The sequence below is a fragment of the Pagrus pagrus genome (genome assembly GCF_965226575.1).
Source record: "Pagrus pagrus genome assembly, chromosome: 8".
NCBI lineage: Eukaryota > Metazoa > Chordata > Actinopteri > Spariformes > Sparidae > Pagrus > Pagrus pagrus.
The window spans coordinates 30,248,309-30,267,477 of NC_140192.1; the positions used below are offsets into that span (position 1 = coordinate 30,248,309).

General features: G+C 42.4%; 1 protein-coding gene across 2 annotated transcripts in view; it reads left to right on the forward strand.

Moving 5' to 3' along the window:
• The window catches only part of nr6a1a (nuclear receptor subfamily 6, group A, member 1a), a 92,195-nt gene that overhangs the window by 13,726 nt on the left and 59,300 nt on the right, over positions 1 to 19,169 (forward strand). For both annotated transcript variants that reach the window (XM_084359854.1, XM_084359855.1), the window contains exon 2: positions 4,926 to 4,973. In XM_084359854.1, the coding sequence (XP_084215980.1) occupies positions 4,926 to 4,973 (48 nt within the window). The remainder of the gene's footprint in view (positions 1 to 4,925; positions 4,974 to 19,169) is intronic.

The following is a 19,169-nucleotide window of genomic DNA, read 5'->3' on the forward strand; positions in this document are numbered from 1 at the left end:
AGTCAGTGTGCCTGCTAGAGTTCACAGCTGCCTCTGCTGAGGGACTGATACAGTACTGAGCCACTTATGGTAAACACCATGTTGAGCCTGCATAGCATGTCTCCATCCACAAGGAAGGAGACATAGGGGACAAGAGGTGGTATGTTATTTTGATGGGGAGCTGATTGCGCCGGAGGTTGCAGAGGTTTTAGAGGTGAAAGGTTAAAGATGCAGCCTTTCTTTGTCAACACACAATGGGCCACAGCGGAGCAGGCTCTGGCTGTATTGGCTGCTGCTGGAAGCCTTCCCAGCCTCCGGCTATAATGGTCAATAAACTGTCATGAGGATTAGCAACAGAGACCACACACTGGAGAGCTTTATTCTTTAGTGCTTTTCCATTATAAGTGAACACTGCAGCTTTGGAGTATAGAAACAATGTTTAATCCTGATAGCAGACATGCACCATTAAGAGCTGACTAGAAAGAAAACTGATAAAATGATGTGTGGAAGAACTGAACTGAACAGGAACTGAGAACAGGACATACTGTGAGGATCAGTGTGTCCTTGGACAGACATCGGCTTTCTGTTGAAAGATACTTTCAGCAGACAACTATATGATTGTGTCTGTAACAAAATGGTCAGAGTACAAAGTAGAGTGAAGTTCTTATGTGCCTAGCTACACAACAAGTCAACAAGTGGATCAATTGAATACAGATGGCTTTAACAATAACATAAACAAGAATCTGGCAAATATGAGATATAAAAGAGTAAAAATGAATGGTGGAACAATGAACAATACAGTCAACAATGATTTTAATGTTGAGTGCTTTTAACAATATAACAATATATGCAGTGTTAGGTGACAACACACTGTGAACATTGTCTTGTGGGGACATGAAAGTTGCTTGAGTCGGGTAATTCATTGAAGTGAACTATCACGTTTGAAAAGTGCGCACTGCACACAACACTAACATATCTCTGACAAAAATAGAGGCACACATGATGTTCATTGTGATGAAGATGGGAGAAGAGCTTTTCACATTCAGCAGTCAGTTGGGCCAAATATTCTCGCTTGACTCCACTGGTATCCATCCATGTTGCTAGTTTTGGTTATTATTTGCCTAATTTTAGAGGTATCTGTCTGAGATCCCTGCCTCCAGCCTGATACAATGAAGGGTGATGGGATTTTGGCCTCAGAGGTGGTCTGGGCTGCATGTGACCACATTCTTTTAGCAGTGTGTACACACACGTGTCCTTGCCCACATTTAAGAACCGCCTACTCATCAACTTTGCAATACCACAAGAAGCCACAACAGCAGGCAAGATGGATTACACACTGTCTGATTGAACTGAGTAAACTGTAGTTCACTGTGAAATAAATGACAGATTTGGCTTCTCTCAACCTGTCAATGTTAGCAGCAGACGTTTGTGAACGCACTGTTTGCTTCAACCAGTTGAGCACGTAACTGCAATGTCCCCTGAATCCACTAAGGAAACTGCAGAATTTGTGTTCTTTGTGCTCTTGTAGGTGCTAAATTAAATACAGAGAATACCAGAGTCTGACCTCCCAACAGCAGTTTGAACGCACTGTTTCAAGGGTTAGGGTTAGGGTTATCCATGGACTCTGACATTGTAGCTGCTTCCATAACAACAGTCAGTTAAATATAAAACATTTTTTTGTGTCATATTTTTCTATCATTTATTTAAATAGTTTTGGTTTGTAATTGTTTTTGTTGATCATTCTTTATAAGAGAGTAATATTTATTTTCATAAATGAAAGGAAAAAGAAACCTTCCTGTCTCAGTTGACAGTGTACAGATTGTAGCCTTAATGTGTCAAGATGAAAGGTAGGCTGATTTTTGATCTGGAAATTTTTTTTTTCCTCTCCTGAAAAAGTCGAATAGGATCCGGATTTGATAAGAAGAATTGGAATTGGAATCGGAATTGATTAAATCGAAATGATACCCAACCCTACTGATCTCACCATTTACACAAAATTTTAATGATGGTAAACATGTCAAATCTTACAAATACAGTTAACGGTAACCAATATTGGCTACTTCTGTGTCGACTGCGGAGAAAGTCCCCAGACTCCTGGGGAAAAAAAAGTTGCTTATTATTGTGCGATGAGTTAGAAGAAACGTTAAAAACTGCTGATCCATTTTTAATTATTCAGGCCTTCTTGTAAATTCAGCCAATGTTACACACACGTCTGTTTGTCTAAATGATTTATGTATAAACCAGACTATCTATGTGCTTATACATGACTTGAAATATTTGAGAAATGGTTTGTAACTTAGGTGAACTGACCCTTGAAATGTTCGATTTCAGGATGTAGTGGCATCTTGTGGTGAGGTTGTAGTTTGCAACCAACTGAACACCCCTAGTCTCACCCTCCCCTACGATGGCGGTTAAAAAGTAAACATCATGAAAGGGCCTCTCTAGAGTCGGTGTTTGTTTGGCCGTTCTAGGCGATGTAATATGTGGGACTCTGTGGAAGTAGACCTGCTCCCTCTGTAGATGGAAAAGGAAAACAGATTCTTAGTTTAAGCTAATTATACATACATACAATGAAAAGATAATCATGAATATTATATTCCATCTCTGCCAATAGACCCCCCTAAATCCCAGATACTGGACATTTAAACATACTACAATGAGCTTTAACTGGATCTGAAACAGTCAATTTACTACTGATGCCTGTATATGACCTACATAAACAAATGTGATTGGCTGTTTCTATATAGTTGTCACTGGGTCAGATTCCCAGCAAAATCATAACAAAACTAGGTAATGTTGATAACTTGAGCTAACAGCTCTAAAGCAAAGCTAATGTTTCATCATTATCATGTCGCAGTTATTAATCTTACATAGCCACAAACCGATACATTGCCTCATTGTCATTCATCCTGCAAACAGCCGTGTCTTAAAAAAGAAGAAAAGAAAAGTAGTATTAAAAATGAGTTTCCTCTTTCTTACACTTGCTTCCTTAACAAATGCATGTGCTAGTCAGATCAAGATCGTGAGGTTTACCACATTATTTCTCCGTGTTTTAGTGTCATTGAGGTGTTGGGGGGGCCTCACAGACATTTATCCTTGTCTGCATGCATGTTCGTGTGCTTTCAGTCAATATGTGTGTGTGTCTGCTCAGGGGAGGTCGACTGAGGCACGTGTGTGTTGGAACAGTGCTTGTGTGTGTTGGTGTATGCTCCGGGGAGAACATATGCTGGTGTTGACTGTGGGGCAGGGGTGGAGGTAAGGGGGGCAGCTGGCGTGTGTCAGGTCAGGGGTCTACAGCTGTTGATAGCAGGGTGGTACACTGACACAGATAGGGGGATCTGAGGCACCGCCAGCCCACACTCTGCACCCGTCTGGATGTGAGTGATGGAGCCTGCCGGGTGCCTTGTAAGTGAGAAGTGGACGCTGTGTGTCCAGATGCTGGCCGCACAGATGGCCAGGCGGCTGATAGAGGCGAGATGGGGGAAAAGTGGGTATAAAATAAAGCTGAGACGGCAAGAGGGTAACCAATATGAACAAGCAGATTGCCCTGGGGTTATGGTTAGACCCTAAGTCAAACGATGAATCGGGCTCTGTATTAAAAATCAGATTAGGTCCCGTCTGTGTTCCCCACTGCTCCTATTTATGATCCCCTCTGACTGATTCAGTCTTTAATGTACAGTTTAAAAATATTACACCGATTGTCTATGGAAAGCCCTTATAAAGCCCCTAAATTCATCTTATCTACAACCGCTCCGGGTCAAATGTGTCGAAGAATTTAAGAAAAAATTTAAGTTAGTGAACGACTGTCATGTTTCAGAGGAACCAGTGTTGAGACGCAATGTAAACAAGGGGTTTTTGTCTGTAAATACCATCCACACTTTTTAAGCAAGGATAGCAAAATGCTACTTCCGTCTTTACTTCACGGTGACAACAGTCATTATTTGCATGGCCCCAAAGGTTCACTTGTCAAGAAGACATCGGTATCTTGCATATTGGCAAAAGATGTATGCTGTTGTTCAAATCAAATCAAATCAAATCAATTTTATTTATACAGCCCAAAATCACATTGCCTCAGTGGGCTTTACAGTCGTGAGGCAATGTGATTATGATTTTGGGCTATATTAATAAAATTGATTAGATTTTTTGTGAGGACAGCCTTAAAGATTGAGATCATCATTGAGACTTGGTTAGTGTAGATGGCACAGAGCGTGGTAGCTGGAGGAAAGAGCTAGTCAAGCTCTGTCAGTAATAATTAAAAAACAGCAAAATACATCTTCCAACAACTGTAAATCTGACTTTTTGATGTTGTGCCTTGGCAACTTATGTCAAAATCTAACAACTCTGAGTAGGCAAATATGTATTTGGCGCTCTTTCTGTGGGAATGTATTCACCTAGTGCCTGCACTGCGACACTAAGGCACACTAACTGTCTTCAGCTACAGGGGACTGTAAGTTTATGTGATCAGTTGTTTTTTACATTACTGTTTGTTTTCTTTGTTACATTTGTTATACACTTACACGTTTTTCAGGCCAAGGACCCCTTAAGCTGATAGTGACAGAGCAGGGACCTCCTACTACATATATTGTTTACAATTTTTATTACAAATATTTTTACATCCTTGTATTTTTTCACTACAAGTGATTTCTCATCTTGGCGTTATTGTTTCCTTGTGTGTGAAAATTGTGTTCCTGAGTTTTATTTCCTTTATTTCCGGGAACTGTTTGATGGAAAAGGGCTATCATACGTATACTCCAATATTGCAAGTTCAAATGTATGTATTTTGTAATTCTATTTAAAACAAAGGAAAATATCTTTCAAATATGTGTGTCAATTGTGCTGGGAAAATTGTCCAATAAAGCATAACTGTATCATTATATTATGTATGTGCATCTGTCTCTGTGGAGAACATCTTAGAGCTAACCTACTTCTATGTTCCTCTTTTCCAGGCTTTTACAGTGACCATCCTTTGGAGTCTGAACAGAACGACGGCATGGGTGAGTAACAAACATGCATTTAATCTCAAATGATTCCAGATACAAGTATACAGCCTTGCCAGTATATATTCTAGCACAGTAAGTTTTAATATGTTTTTTTCCACTTCATTCTTCTTCATTCATTATTCCATTGATTTGATTTGATTTGATTTGATTTGATTTTTCACTACGTAACAGTTGTAAATGTGAGAAATGACAGAACTTGCATAAACAGCATCTCTGTTCGTGTGTGGATCATTTTTGCTTTCTGGTATCACATTAAATCATTAGATGGTAGCTCCATCTAGTGGCGAAGAGAGGTACAATCCTGCCATTTTCTTGAATGGCTTATAATTTCCTGTCAAATCCACAAGAGGGGAGTATAGACTCATTATTAATGGAGCAACTTCTTATATAATTATGTGTCATGTGGCTCTTAAATAGAAACTGGGAGAAACAGTATGTGCAAAATAAAAACCTGCAGCTACAGATGAATTAAAACCAGGATTGTTTCTTGCTCCGGGAAGAGAAATACATCTTTCTGTTTTCTGTTTTGTTCCATTGTGTTTGTGTTGATGTGTGATGAAAGGCTACAGCTCACACCATCATCATTGTGTCATGGATGAAATGCAAACCTAAAACGCGAGATGTAAAAATGTCAGAAATGTGTGACTCTTGGCCCGGACGAAACTGGGAGCAAAGGGCCAGGGGTGAGCCAATGGTCCAATGTTAAGGTCCAGGTTCAAGCGAAGTTCACTCAGGACTCCCCTGGCTGCCATCGCAGCGCCAGGTGGCACCATGGGGGGGTCAGAGGTCGGTTACAGTTCAAAAACTGCTGACCTCGCTGTGACTCTGCGCTGACCTGATTGTGTGCAGCTCTTCTCTGGCCTGGGCTTTCTCATTGCTCCCTCTATAAACCTGCAAGAGGAGAAAGGAGGGGTGGGGTGGGGGTTGCTAAGAAGTGGAAGGAAGCTGGAGAGGAACTATTAAACCTGCGCACACAGTGAATGGCCAGCATTGTTGCGTGTTGCAGGAGGAGGCGTGGATTTATGAGGCTGAGCCTGATTGGGTTGTAAACTTGACGAGGTGGGCTCGCGGCCGCGGCCACTCTCTCTCTCTCTGTTGGCCCTATTCTCCTCCCAGGATGCCTCGGTGCATGCACTGGGCAAGGGTGATGCTGGGGTCAAGGGAGGCTGCAGCAGGGCTCCTCAGGCTTGTAAAAGCTCTGACAGGGGTGGGAACTTGGAGACCCCATTCAATGAGCAAAAACCCAGGTCAGGGGCCAAATAGCTGAGTTAGCAACAGCTGTTTTCAACACTAGCTCTGTAGTAATGTCAACTCAGATATCTCAAATTAGAAGGTGTTGTCTTTTTTTTCAAACTTGGAGCATCCATTAATATCTGAACCTGAATTTAACATCATGAACCTGCAGATAGTCTTTATTGGGGATAGGTTTGTAGCTCATAGGGTTATAAACCTATGAGAGTGCAGTGTCCTGGCACAGATGTAGCTCTTAGGTGCTGGTAAAGTCTGTAAAAGCTACACACTTTTTTTTACTCACACATCCATTTGGATCAATTATTTATCCATCCAATTTCTCAAACTGGATGTACTTCATCATTTAGCTTTTGCTTTTTTCTTAAAAAAATCAATAAGAGGAAGTCTCTTGAAGCACTTAAATCCCTCAATTAAAATATGTTTTGTGACCTGCAATCAGAGCTTGTTTTGACTCTATGGCTCCTCCTCTGGTCACGTCTGGGCTGACCTGGCTCTGTAGACCCTGCTGCACCCCCACCTCCATTTAGTTCAACCACACAGCTGACCAATAGCTGCTCAGCAGGTCGCCGTGGGGATATCAGGGTTCTTTGGTGACTACCTCTGTCACATGGTTAATCATTACCAGCTGGAGATGAGTCTTTCTCTCCTCAACTTGAGTTGTTTCACTGACTGGATCTTCATGCAATTTCCAGTTCTCTGCAGTAAAAGTGAAACATAATCTCCTGGGAAATGTACAAGAGGCATGAAAATATAAGTGAATAATAAGTGTTTATATATAATGACAATTTTTACATTCCATGTCCAAATGGATAATGATTGTGGTTGGTGGTATGTAGTTAAAAGAAACACCTGGTTTTGATAAAATATATATATTTGCTGGAAGAATGTGTACTTTCATTAGACGTTCATCTATCATGAAACCTACCTCGTACATACTCCTGTAGCACTGCAAATTCCCGGCCATAAGGGGGCAGTAGATCCATGCCAGACCTTCATGTGATGTATGCTTCCACGTGCCACCTGCACTCAGTGAACTCAACACCCATATGGAACTACTTGGCTGGAACCCAGCACATGCCTTTCCTTTGTCCTCACATAACTGGGCTAACTTCATATGCCTGTGTCCAAATGTCATCCAAAATCACCAGGTTTTCATTTTCCTACATGCTATGCAGCGGAGCAATCAGACACTTTTCGCTGCTTATATCCCTCTTTGTTTCTTTGAGCTGTTTTTTCTCCTTTAAAGTGGATTTCACTGTTAGCTTCAGGGCTGTGTTTGACTGCAGTGAATGTATAGATAAGCGGATGAAGAATGAAGGCCACAAGTAGCGTTTTTCTTTCACTTGATTTTCCCTTTCATCTCCCGTGGGTGCCCCAGCCTTTTGCACTCAAAACATGGCGTGAGTGCTGCAGAGTGTTTGGGAGCTGCTGCTGCTACTGCTGACCTCCATGCTTTCTTATCATTTTAGCCCTTAATAATTCATGATTAGCCTAGATTTGAATCACCGTCCCTTTTTTCTCGCTTGATGCAACTTGCGCTGGCGTTAGACTCAGGGTCAGCCTGCGGAGTGTTTCCAGGTCAGGGAGAACTGGGTCACACTGTTCCCAGTGTCAGTGTCTATAACTTCACAGTGTGTGATGACAAAGCCCAACTCCACAGGGATAAACAAGCAGACTTTTGTGTGGCCCTAATATATGTAGCAAACAGTATCTATCTGTCGCATACAGTTCTCTGTAGATATACTACTTTACTCCAAGCTGCAGCAAACCTGCGCTGACATTTCATTAAGTCATTCACTTATTTATTTGTAGATTAATCCCTCATTTTGAAGTCAGTAATGTAACCCAGAGCTTTAAAAAGCTGCAGACTTTAAGGAGCTTAATTTTAAAGAAATGTGGGTTGTTTCAGAAAAGGTTTCCACTGTGACAAGAATTCAAGAGAGTGAAAGAGAGAAACACAAACTGAAAGATAACTGATGAGAAAAAAAAGCCTTAATATGTTGGTGTCCACATTTGTCTTCAATTGTTTTGTACTAACAATGCACAAATGGACATGGACAATAATTAACTGTGATCATCAATCAAAGATTTTATAATAAGTATGATTTTGCAATCATAATATTATCTCTGCCTGGAGGTCAGTGTATGTGAGTGTGTAGAAATAGTATTAGTTTGCTCCTCATCAAGACAGCTGAAGAATCGAGACGAGAAGAATCCCAGGCTGCTTCTCGTTGTCCGCTCTGACTTTTTACTACCTTCAGTACAGGAAAAAAATGGTGTTTTGCAGCAAGAACAGATCCAAAATGCATATGTGTTTGAAATTTCCCAGCATGTTAACACAACCTTACAGGGCAATTACTGTGAGATTACTTCCATATGTCTATCTCCTTCAATTACATGCTGAAATGGGGTTATGAGGCTGATTAACTTTCCAAGAATGGTAAGCACAGATCATTTCACTTTTAAAAGCACATATATTCGAGTGCTTTGATTTGAACTGAGGCAGAATTTTGCATGTTTCTCTCTTTCACCTCTGTGTGTTAGTTGCAATGTGGGTGAGTGTCCTGTAATTACCTAAGTCCCAGCACACAACAGCCTGTCTGTTTTAACAGGGTTCCCTCTAGGCTTGATTTCCCTTAAATATCAAGGAGTTTGGAGAGGCGCTGCACACACACAAAGTTTGGGAATTTGCGGTCAGGGGGCATCAGAATATACAAAGAACAGTAGCTTCGTGGAACATAGCAGGATTTTCCACATTGTTTCACACATTTGTTGCAGCCCAAGTAGAGTGGACAGCAGACAACAATAAACAGGAACAGAATAAAAAATTTGAGGTCATGGAAACTGTCATGTTTAGTAATGGAAAATCAGATTATAGTCTTGGAATTTAACATCTGGGTCATGGTGGGTAGTCTGCTTTAGGCAACATACTGAATCCCCTATCTGTCAGTTCAAACAGCTACACTGAGGCTACAGTCAACAGGACGTAGAAATAAAATGAATATCTGTGAAACCATGAGCCTCTGTCCTCAGCATATGATAGACCAGTATTAAATAAAACAGTTTCCCTCCACTAATATCTGATTTGACAAACATATTGTGACACAATTAACTTGTTGTTGTATGTTTGAAAAATGGTTAGTTGTAATCTGAAGTACTTATGATTAACCCAAATTACAAAGGAGACATATTTTATCAGTAGGTGGGGTAAAGTCATGCAGACTGTTTTGTTTTTATTTATCTAAATTCTTTTATACGTTGAGATTTCTGCCTCCACACTTTAACTAATTTGGGTGACCTTTTTAAACCAAGCTTTAAGCAACTTTGTAATACTATAAATGTTGGAAGGGCAGCTAGGAATAACTCTAAACTCTGATAAAAATCCTATACATAGATATCCTATACACCAGTCTACAAAGTGCATGCAAATCTTTGGTTTACCTTCATTTTCAGTTAGATTTCTTCAGGCGTCTTGTTGAACCCCATTGCACACTGGTTACTGAGGTGTTTGAACCGCAGTCTGCATTCATTGATCAGTGAGTTATTCTCATGTAAACCCACCGACAGCAATGAATGTTTATTGCAGCCTTAAGAGTGAACGCCTCCTGCGTCACAGCTGATCTGGTGTCTGATGGATCGTGTCCTGGCCAATTGAAGGTCAGGTTTGATTTGTCGTCCACCCACAGACTGTGGCTCTGCTGTTTGCTCTGTTGTGAGTGCAGAACTGAAGTGACAAATGATGTATGGCCTCCAGAAGATCATGTGCATGTGAGCATTGGCGTCCCTCAGGGTACAGTCAACGGTCGATGGTTTTGGTCAGAGCTCAAACTCACCGACAGCGTTGAATGTTCACTGTGGGCACCAGGAAGGACTTTGTGTCTCACCATTGGTTTGTTTGATTGATGACAGCAATTAAACTCGCCAGAGAAAATCAAAATTTGCTAAATATAAGTACCAAAAACCAAGTTACCCAGTTTATTTTCATTTGTCTTCAGCCTCTTGTTGTCACTGCAGTTTGACTCAGACAAGTGGAAAATCACAGAAATGCTCTGCTGTCACTCGCTATTTGGTTCTCATCCAGACCGCATACGTATTTAAAATGTCTGCAATTCAAATCTGAACATATGTTTAGTTTTTGTAAGTCTGCTATGATGTCAGACCTGTCACAGTTGGTTCAAATAATGGAAAATGCTGACGTTCTAATGGTAACCATCACCAAGCTAGATATACAGTAGCTGTAGCTTCATGTTTTTTAGTATCACTGTGTGTGTGTGTCTGTGTGTGTGTGTGTGTGTGTGTGTGTGTGTGTGTGTGTCTGTGTTTCTCTTGGCCTGTGCCAAGCAACTCCGTGCCAAGATGTGTTACCACCCATGTCGGTGTGGAGGTTCAAATGACGTTGATGAGAAGCCAGCAGGAGCGAGGAGAGGCGGTGATGCAAAGGTTCTGCGTTCCTTAAAAAAGCCCTGCAGACATGGTGAATGCCATCATGTTGTCATCATTATCACCTTCTGCAAAACTCCGAACAAAACTCTCATCCGTCTCCATCGAGCCTGCGCTTCTTTTACCGTCAGCCTGCAGCAAGAAGAACAAAAATAAAGGGAAAAGAATCAGAAATGGCATGAATAAAAAGGACCGAAGTTGACGTCAGTCAGGCTTGTGGAAGGCGGCGAATTGGCACAAGTGTGATCAGAGAACGCCGCTGTGCCCCACAGCTTAAACTAGTGCACTGCAGTGTTGAGCTAGTTAGAGATTACTGTTCCCTTCACCCTGCGCTGAACCTTAGCTACTGCTCTGGGAGTGCGCCTTCCTGCGTTTGCCTCTTTGAGGTTGGAAAATCATGCAGTCATGTTTTATTAATGCTCTCTCTGTCTGTCTCTCCTTTTCTGTCTTTCTCTCCTCTGTCTTGCCTGCTTCCCTGAACACAGACGAAGATTTGGAACACTGTATTTTGTTTGTTCTGCATCCTCTTTCACATTGAATTTTGGCACTTTATGTAGGTTGGGGTTTTGATTTGAAGAGGTACCGAAACCTGTGAGGGAGGTAGTGGATATATGATGCAGCTCATTGTAGAGAGATTTGTTGCAGTTCTGCAGGATTTGTGTTCTTTTAGATCAATCAGATGGAAAATGAGAGAATTGGATCTGCAGATTTTCTGTGTTCTCCACAGGCTCTCAGAAAGAAGCCACACTCTCCTGCTTTCTGCATAATGAATGAACACTTTGGGAAGAGGGAGGCACAATTCACTTTCTCCTGCTTTGACACAGTTCACTGACCATGGAGAAGACATCATTATTACCACAATTTAAAACAAAGCATTTCTCTACTTCATGTGTAACATGAATTATTTTCATCGCAGGCATCGTTCCTGTCTGGTGCTTCCGCCCAAACAAAAGCCCAAAAGTCAGGTCAGATGAATTCGCCTTGAAGATTTTTTTTTTATCTTGAATCAAAATAACAAACATGGTGTTTGTTGTTTTAATAGATAGATAAACAATTGGAAACAGCTATTTTTTTGGGATAGTAGCTTTTATGTTTTATTCACGTGCCTACTTCACTGTACAAGCCATGGCCTGCTATCATTCTTTTTTACGATTGTTCTTATCTCTAAGAAACTCTTATTATGCCTCTTTAGTTTCTTTTCTTTTCAAAGAATAAATTCTCCCCCATTTCCTCATTTCTCTCTGTGTTTGGGACAAGGTGGGAAGTAATAGTTTTTTCAGTCCCTCTGGCTCGAGCTTCAATGGCTTCCCTCCTTGGCACTTCTACCATTTGGCTTCATGCCCGAGACACAAAGAGCCTCCCCCTTTTTTTTCATCTGACTTGACTTCTACTCTCTCTACACTTGGGAGACCTTATGGGAAATGCGTGTACGTTAACTGACTTATTCATCGGTTGGAGGCGTGGCCGTACTTCCGCGTCCAGGTTCTTGATAATACCACTGCTGGCGTGGTCCCCAGAAACTTTGCATAACTGACAAACTTGCAAAAGTATAGCGTGTGTAAAAATAGCTGGGTGAGCATGAGAGCCTGACAGGGCCAAAGTGAAGAGTGCAACAGTGTGACTGAACCAGCGTGAACCCTGCGTCGTCAGCACATTCCAGGGGTTGGACAATGAGAAGCACACAGTGTACTCTCTGTCGTGTTGCCTGCATAACTGGCTGGTCTGAAGCCAGGTCTCCACACTGCTGGAAACGAGGCGAAGGCAACACAGTTGCAAACAAAAATTAGTGAAATTAGCTTAAAAACTGAAAGTTGATATATTATAGATTTCAGTTATGTTAGGACTGCACACATTGGACGGCATTTAACCTTTTTCTGATGTGAAAAGGTGAACATGGTGTCAGGGATAATATTAGACCAAACTAAAAAGTAGGTCCTCACATGCAGAGTTATCAATGTAACCATGGTGCTGTGGTTTCCCTTTGGATAGGATTAAGCCTTGTGAAAGGTTCAGGGACCTAAACACTGACTAAAATATGAAGACGTGGTCCAAGCGGGGGATCTATTCTCAGACTAGAGCCCAATGCAGCGTGAACAAGAGCTCAGTGTTTGACTGTTTCTCTCAGCTAGAGCTGAGGTTAGTCAGCAAGGTTTGGTTAAGCTTTCTGGTACAGTCTGAAAAATCTTAGCCAGGAACTGAAATTGTTGAGTCAGGAACTACTCTGGGAGTTCCTGGTGTGGAAGATGAAAACCCCCCACCTCTTCACCCTGACATTCCACCTGACTATTGCAGTACACAACCACCCACTGGTTTTGTGTCATGACCCAACTATTTCATGGGAAGGTGTATTTGTTTTACTTTTCATTTCATTGTGGGCATTTCACAGAATCTCTCAAGCTATGACAAGATAGTGCCCGTCATGTGAGCTAAAATCAGATTAGGAAACATGTAACATCCGTTCCCGCTGCATGACACTCAAAACTTGCTTCGTATCAGTCCATTTCCTCTGACAGTACAAATGTTTTGCTCATATTGCTGTACCCACAGTTAACCCGACACTTCCAGAATAGCTCCGATGCCTTTTCAAAAATACTCAGGCTGGGAAGCTGCCAGCATATGCTCTTACACACTCCCATCCCATCATGCCTCTTGACAATTATTATTATTCAATCCACTGGCACTGCGAGACATCTCCTAATGGAAGTGCATGAGCAGATTAAATCGCTAAAATCATTCCCGCCGTGTGTGATCCTCTTCGTAGGCAAACTCAATCAAATTCAACAAATATTCCTTAATTGCTGTGTCAGTCACAAAATGGGCTTTAAGTCAGATTGGACATTTTAATATCTGCTCGAATTAAGAAGTTTCAGTAATGAGATTTAGCAGTGCAGTGGGTTCATACACTATCATATTTAGCTGTCACACTGCTGTGTTTGTTGTCACACATTTGTAAAGTAGAACGATCTGTGATATAATGGTACTGATATCAAATGTCATTAAAGAAATAATACTGATAATGATACTGATAATTCTGAGCAGTCACAGCGATATTCACCTGTAATTTGATCACTTTTGTAATTCACAAAACATTCCTGAAGCTTCACAGCAAAACAGCATAGCAGCACTCTCCTAAACCACTGGAGCAGCTGGGAACTACCATTGCTCCATACAGCCTGCCCGCGTAATCCAGCTCCCAGGAAGGAATGTTATTTACACCCGTTTAAAGCCGAAATCTTCTCTGTAGCCGACAAGCTAAAAGAGTTGGCTTCACCCATGATAAAGTAGGTGCACAAGCATGGCCGCGTGTTGCGGGCGTAAATTCCGTCTTTTCAGATCAATTTGGGATCTCTGCTTGGACTTGGTTACGCCTGATGAGCTGTATGGAGCTGTTTTCAGTTTTTTTTAATTTATTTTACATTTCAAAACAAGTCCTCAGTTACTTCAGTTGTTTAGGAGAATGCTGCCATGCTGTGGTTACAGTGTTTACTATATGGGTCTTAAAGGACTGGAGTCCCCCTTATCATCTTTAAAGACACAATATTAGCACAACAATTTGTAATAACCATCATTAATAAATTATAATTATAATAATAAAAGATGTATTTGACTGTTAACAAACAATGAATATTATCCATTTATTAAGAAAATGTGAAGGTTTCTCAGCATCAGTTGCATCTTAATAGTAGCCATCCAGGTAATGTTTATAGATGAACTACACAGTATTTATTAACCATTTACAAAGTATTATAGACATCAGTTTCAACTTTACGATACACATTTTCTTAATAAATGGTTAATAAAGCATTGCACAACATTGCATTGTTTGTTAAGGGTAAAATGATTATAAACTAGAGTTTAATTAACCATAGTTTAAATTTCCTCTTTTTAATGGTGGTTATTATAAAGTGTTACCAATGAACCCTGTCTTTGGTAAAACAACAGAATATTAACAGCTTTATGACAACTTTTTGGTCATTGTTTGACATGTCTTGGATCTGACTTTCTGTGGATCAAGTCTTGCATAAAATGATAAGTGACTATTGAAAAGCCATGCTGGCTGAACCTGGGTACAGGCAGCAGCGTCCAGGCCGGCCCTGCTCCAGCAGCAGGGACTCCTCAGGCGGAGCGCCAAGCCTCTCCAGAAACACCCTGCCTCCACGTGCCTTGGATCATCCTGCCAAGGCTCCAGGGGTTTCATTCGCAACCTTAACTGTGGTCGAGCCAGCTCCTATCTCTGCTGCCAGCTCCTCTCAGCATTTACCCAAGCCTCTGTCTTGACGATGGCATACTGTTTTCTCTAACATACCGCCCTCACTGCTTGTGACTTACCTTTCCCCCCCATCTGCTCCTCAGTTCCTTCTTGCAGCAGCTAGTATCCTCACCCTTTGCAGTGCTGATTGACATGCCTGTCTGTCTGCCCTGTTTTTCTCTCTGTCTCTGTCTCTTCTCTCTCTGCTGTGCACCTTTGAACCCAGCGTTGATGCACTTGATCACGTCATGTCAGTCTGGCTCTAGTTGACTTATCCACTCTCGCAGCATGCCCGAGAGAACTGCACTATATGTCACACTCCTCTCTCTTCTCCAAAGCTTTGTCGGCTCACTTCAGTCATGAGTACTGAGGCTAATGAATATGTATCCCAGGCTCTTTTCGCAGCAGTTTTGAGGATCTCTAACAAAGCGGGATGAGAGAGCCCTTTGTGGTTGTCTTCTGGATTTAACCGTGACATTTTTCTGGAGCCTGCTGCCACTTTTTATCTTCAACAGACTTTATCCCCAGGTCAGACTCGCGGCCCCTTTTGAACGCTGGCATTGTCAAAGCGCACACGCAAAATCCTCGCTCCAACTATGATATTTCATTCTTCGAATCTCAGGGTCTTAATTGAGTCATTAAGCACAACAAATATTTTGACAAACACAAACACATTTATCCTTAAGGAAACCCAAACAAAAGGTTATACAACACTCACTTATGGCACATAATCCACGTTTTTTAATCTTTCGAGTTGACGCAGTGCAGTGGTGGGATCGGCAGCGAGCTCGGGGATCAGTGTTTTCCTCATCTGCCCGGTGCTCGAACTCGCTGCACCCTGGACAGAAGTAATAAACAGCGGGGAGCAGGGAACCGGGCCACCACCGCGATCACCATCATCTTATAACACCCTCCGTCTCCTGCACCCACCCCACCCACAAAGCAGGGAAGCCTCACACTGAGAGATTTAGAAATAGCAGGGAGCAGAGGAGTGAGAATCACAAGCGGCAATTCTGATTTCACATATCCGTTATCAGGAGCCAGCAGTGTGAGCCGGCATGGGAATGACCTGGATACTGATCGACCTTTATTCTGCCTAGATGCTGCCTGTGTCACCTTACAGCCACACAGACCTAGTCGATCTAAATAATATTGCTGAAGCGTTTAAAAAAACTGAGCAGAAATTGTACGAGAGGCAAAACACCCTGAAAACCTCAGCAACGTACACACAACAGTCAATGAGAGGTTTGTAAAGTACTAAATCTTCTTGTGAAGTGCTCAATTTTACCTTTTCACTGATTACCCATAGCACCTACCTATACCACACTGTCCTCCATTATTAGCTCCAGTTAAAATCAGAGCCCCTAATACTGGCATTGTTAGCGCCTTCTTACACTGACTAGACTAAACAAGGCCATTATCCTCTCTGTGTTTTTTGTCTACGGTGCCATTTTATTCCTATAAAGCCACATCTTACCAAGTTTCTTTTTGTGTGACAAACATTACAAAGCATTGCGCCTGCTCCCAGTGGGGGAGCGTGTCGCTGCGTTGCACCAGCAGGGACACTGTGTCCTTAATGCGCTGTACCATGCTTTGTGCTATGTTGACCTGATCAGCTCCGCCTAAGCCAAAGTTAAGCTCATCTTTTTCTCGACTGTATTTTTGAAACACAGGCGACCGTTGACTCCACTGTGGATAAAACACTTGGAGCTCATGAATGATATTTTTAGAGATGTATAAATGCACAACTCTGAATGGCAGATGAACACTGCGGTATAAGTCAGGGATGTTTGAGGCGAACATTGTGGCAGTTTGAATTGGCTGATCCTCTGCATAGCAGTTTGACGACTGTGCAGCAGAGTTGTTGAGGCCAGTGCTTCGGAGAGTTGCTCAGAGACTTAACCCTCCTCCCCGGCACCTTCCTCCTCTCTAGCAGAGGAAAATCTCTGCTGAATTCATGTCTCCTTTCAGATTTCTAAGAGGCGTTAAACCTTTCTGGATTAAAGAAGGTAATCTGACAGGCAGAAGATTGTATTAGCCGGAGTGTTGGCAGAGCTTTTAATTTCTCCTCTCTTTTCATTTCCCCCTCTCAGCCTGCCTCTCCTGCTGACCTGCTAGATGGTATTATTGTGTTTTTCTTTTGAATTACAGGAAAAACATCCACATCTTCCCATACTATTCACTCTCTCCTCTCCCTCTCACATGCTCACTATCCCACTCTTTCCCTATCTCCCCTCATCCGCTCTCTCCTACCTCTCTTCTGCTCTTCCAGCAGTGACAGCATACTTGTGTGAACCCATGATTTATCATTTGCTAATCCGTGATGATTATGGAGCTTTCCACACGGCCCTTATCTGTTGCTGAGCCCGCTTTTCACTCCATAGCTGCCAATTATCTTTCAGGCAGCCTGCAAACAGACCTGTCTCTGTCAGCCAGGTGCAGAACTGCCACCAAGGCCTCTTATGCTTTATATACCTAAGTATGAATGCAATGGTGCAACACTGACAGGCTGCCTGGGTACATGTTTTTTTGGTCCAAGTACTTGTTGAAATGTCAGACTGAGTGATCAAATTCAATATTATATTTTCTAAATGTTTGTGCACTTTTACCAAAAGCCTAAACTCAAATTTAGCATTTCCTACTGAGGGCAGGATGTTGACTTCAAGAAGGTTTTGAACGGCAGCTGAAAAGCAACCTATCCATCATGGACACTTAAACTGCTTGGGAGACTGGAGCCAGTCATGGCATTGCCTCACTCACAGAGAGATGACAAGGATAAACAACCAGCTGAAGACAAATGCAGGGACAAATGCCTCTGACGAAAATTTAAGCTGTAGATCTGAATTTTTGTCCTCGACAGGCCTTAATGCGGATAGCTGATATTAATTTAGTAACATGCTGCTTTTGGCTAAAAATAAAGCACAGAGGATGCTCTATCACAAGCTTTTACTTATTTGACTTGACATCCTGAAGCTTGGATATTAGTATATTAGCATCAAGGTCAGCATTGTACTAGCGTGCCAAATCTACCACCCACACAGTCAGGACCGAGAGCCGTGATGGCGATGCCTCACTGTGACTCATCCAACACTTCCTGTAGCCAGGCGGCAGGACAGCCAAGGTTGGTGTATGACAGCATGAGGTTACAGGGAGCGAGGCCTCGCCCGCGGGGAGGGTATGCAGATCGCAGCGCGCTCAGCTGATGTGGCGTTCAATTGTCAGTGTAATGGGAAGTGACGTGCACATCAGAGCAATGTGGGTCAGAGCGCCAGACGACCAGCCCGCGGCCTGTATCTGCTCCGCCTGTCTAATCTGCTGTAGCCCGACCAGACGAGACTCTCTAATCGACCCTGATATTCACTGAACACACATTACCATCTCCCCTCACGCTCAGGAACGCAAACACACAGCACGAAGAGGGTTCTCTATCTGAGACACTCGAGAGATTCTAATGTAGTGGGTGTCGTTGGAACGCAGTTCTCTTGTAAGACGTTGAATCGTTATTTAATTGCGAAGGAGGTAGGGAACAAGCTTGTGAAAGAGACTAGCACAGTACCCCCTAATCTTGCTGGTTCAGCCAAACATGGCTAAAGGGCCCAGCAAATCTGTTGGGCTAACTGGCAGACCAATTTCTCTTTTGTACTTAACCAAGACAAATCGCAATTCATTGAAAGCATAAGAAATCATGATTTCACACTGCCATGTATCTCCACATCTCTGCTCCTCTTCCTTTGATGTCATGACCAGTATATTGACGATATTTTCCGCCTTTTGTGGGTTGTAAAATATTTATGCAGAAGTCTAAATATAAATGCTGGGGTCTGTGGTTTCCTTGCAGTGTGATATAGATTGAGCTGTGATTTTTTTCAGCGGGTGAAAATGGGTCGGATGGATGCAGAGCTTAATAGGATTCCCATGACATGGTTAGGGACTGGCTTCTGGAGGGAGCAAGAGGAAGGGAAGGGAAAGGCTGGGGAGGGGGCAGCAAGCAGTGATGGTGGAGGAAAAAAAAGAGCGCAAACTTTTGCGAGTGTTTGCTTAGCACCTGCGTATGGACTTAACAACTCCATCGTAGCCAGGGGGAAGTGACACATGGGGGCCTTGAAGTGTTTTGACATTTTCTGCTCAAACAGGTTTTTTACGGCCGGGGGAAGAGGCCCGGAGGAGTTCAGCCTGCGCGAATCTGCCTCTGCCTCATCAAAGGCAGTAATTTCCTGTTCATTTCAGGCCCCCATCCCCCAACCCAGAGC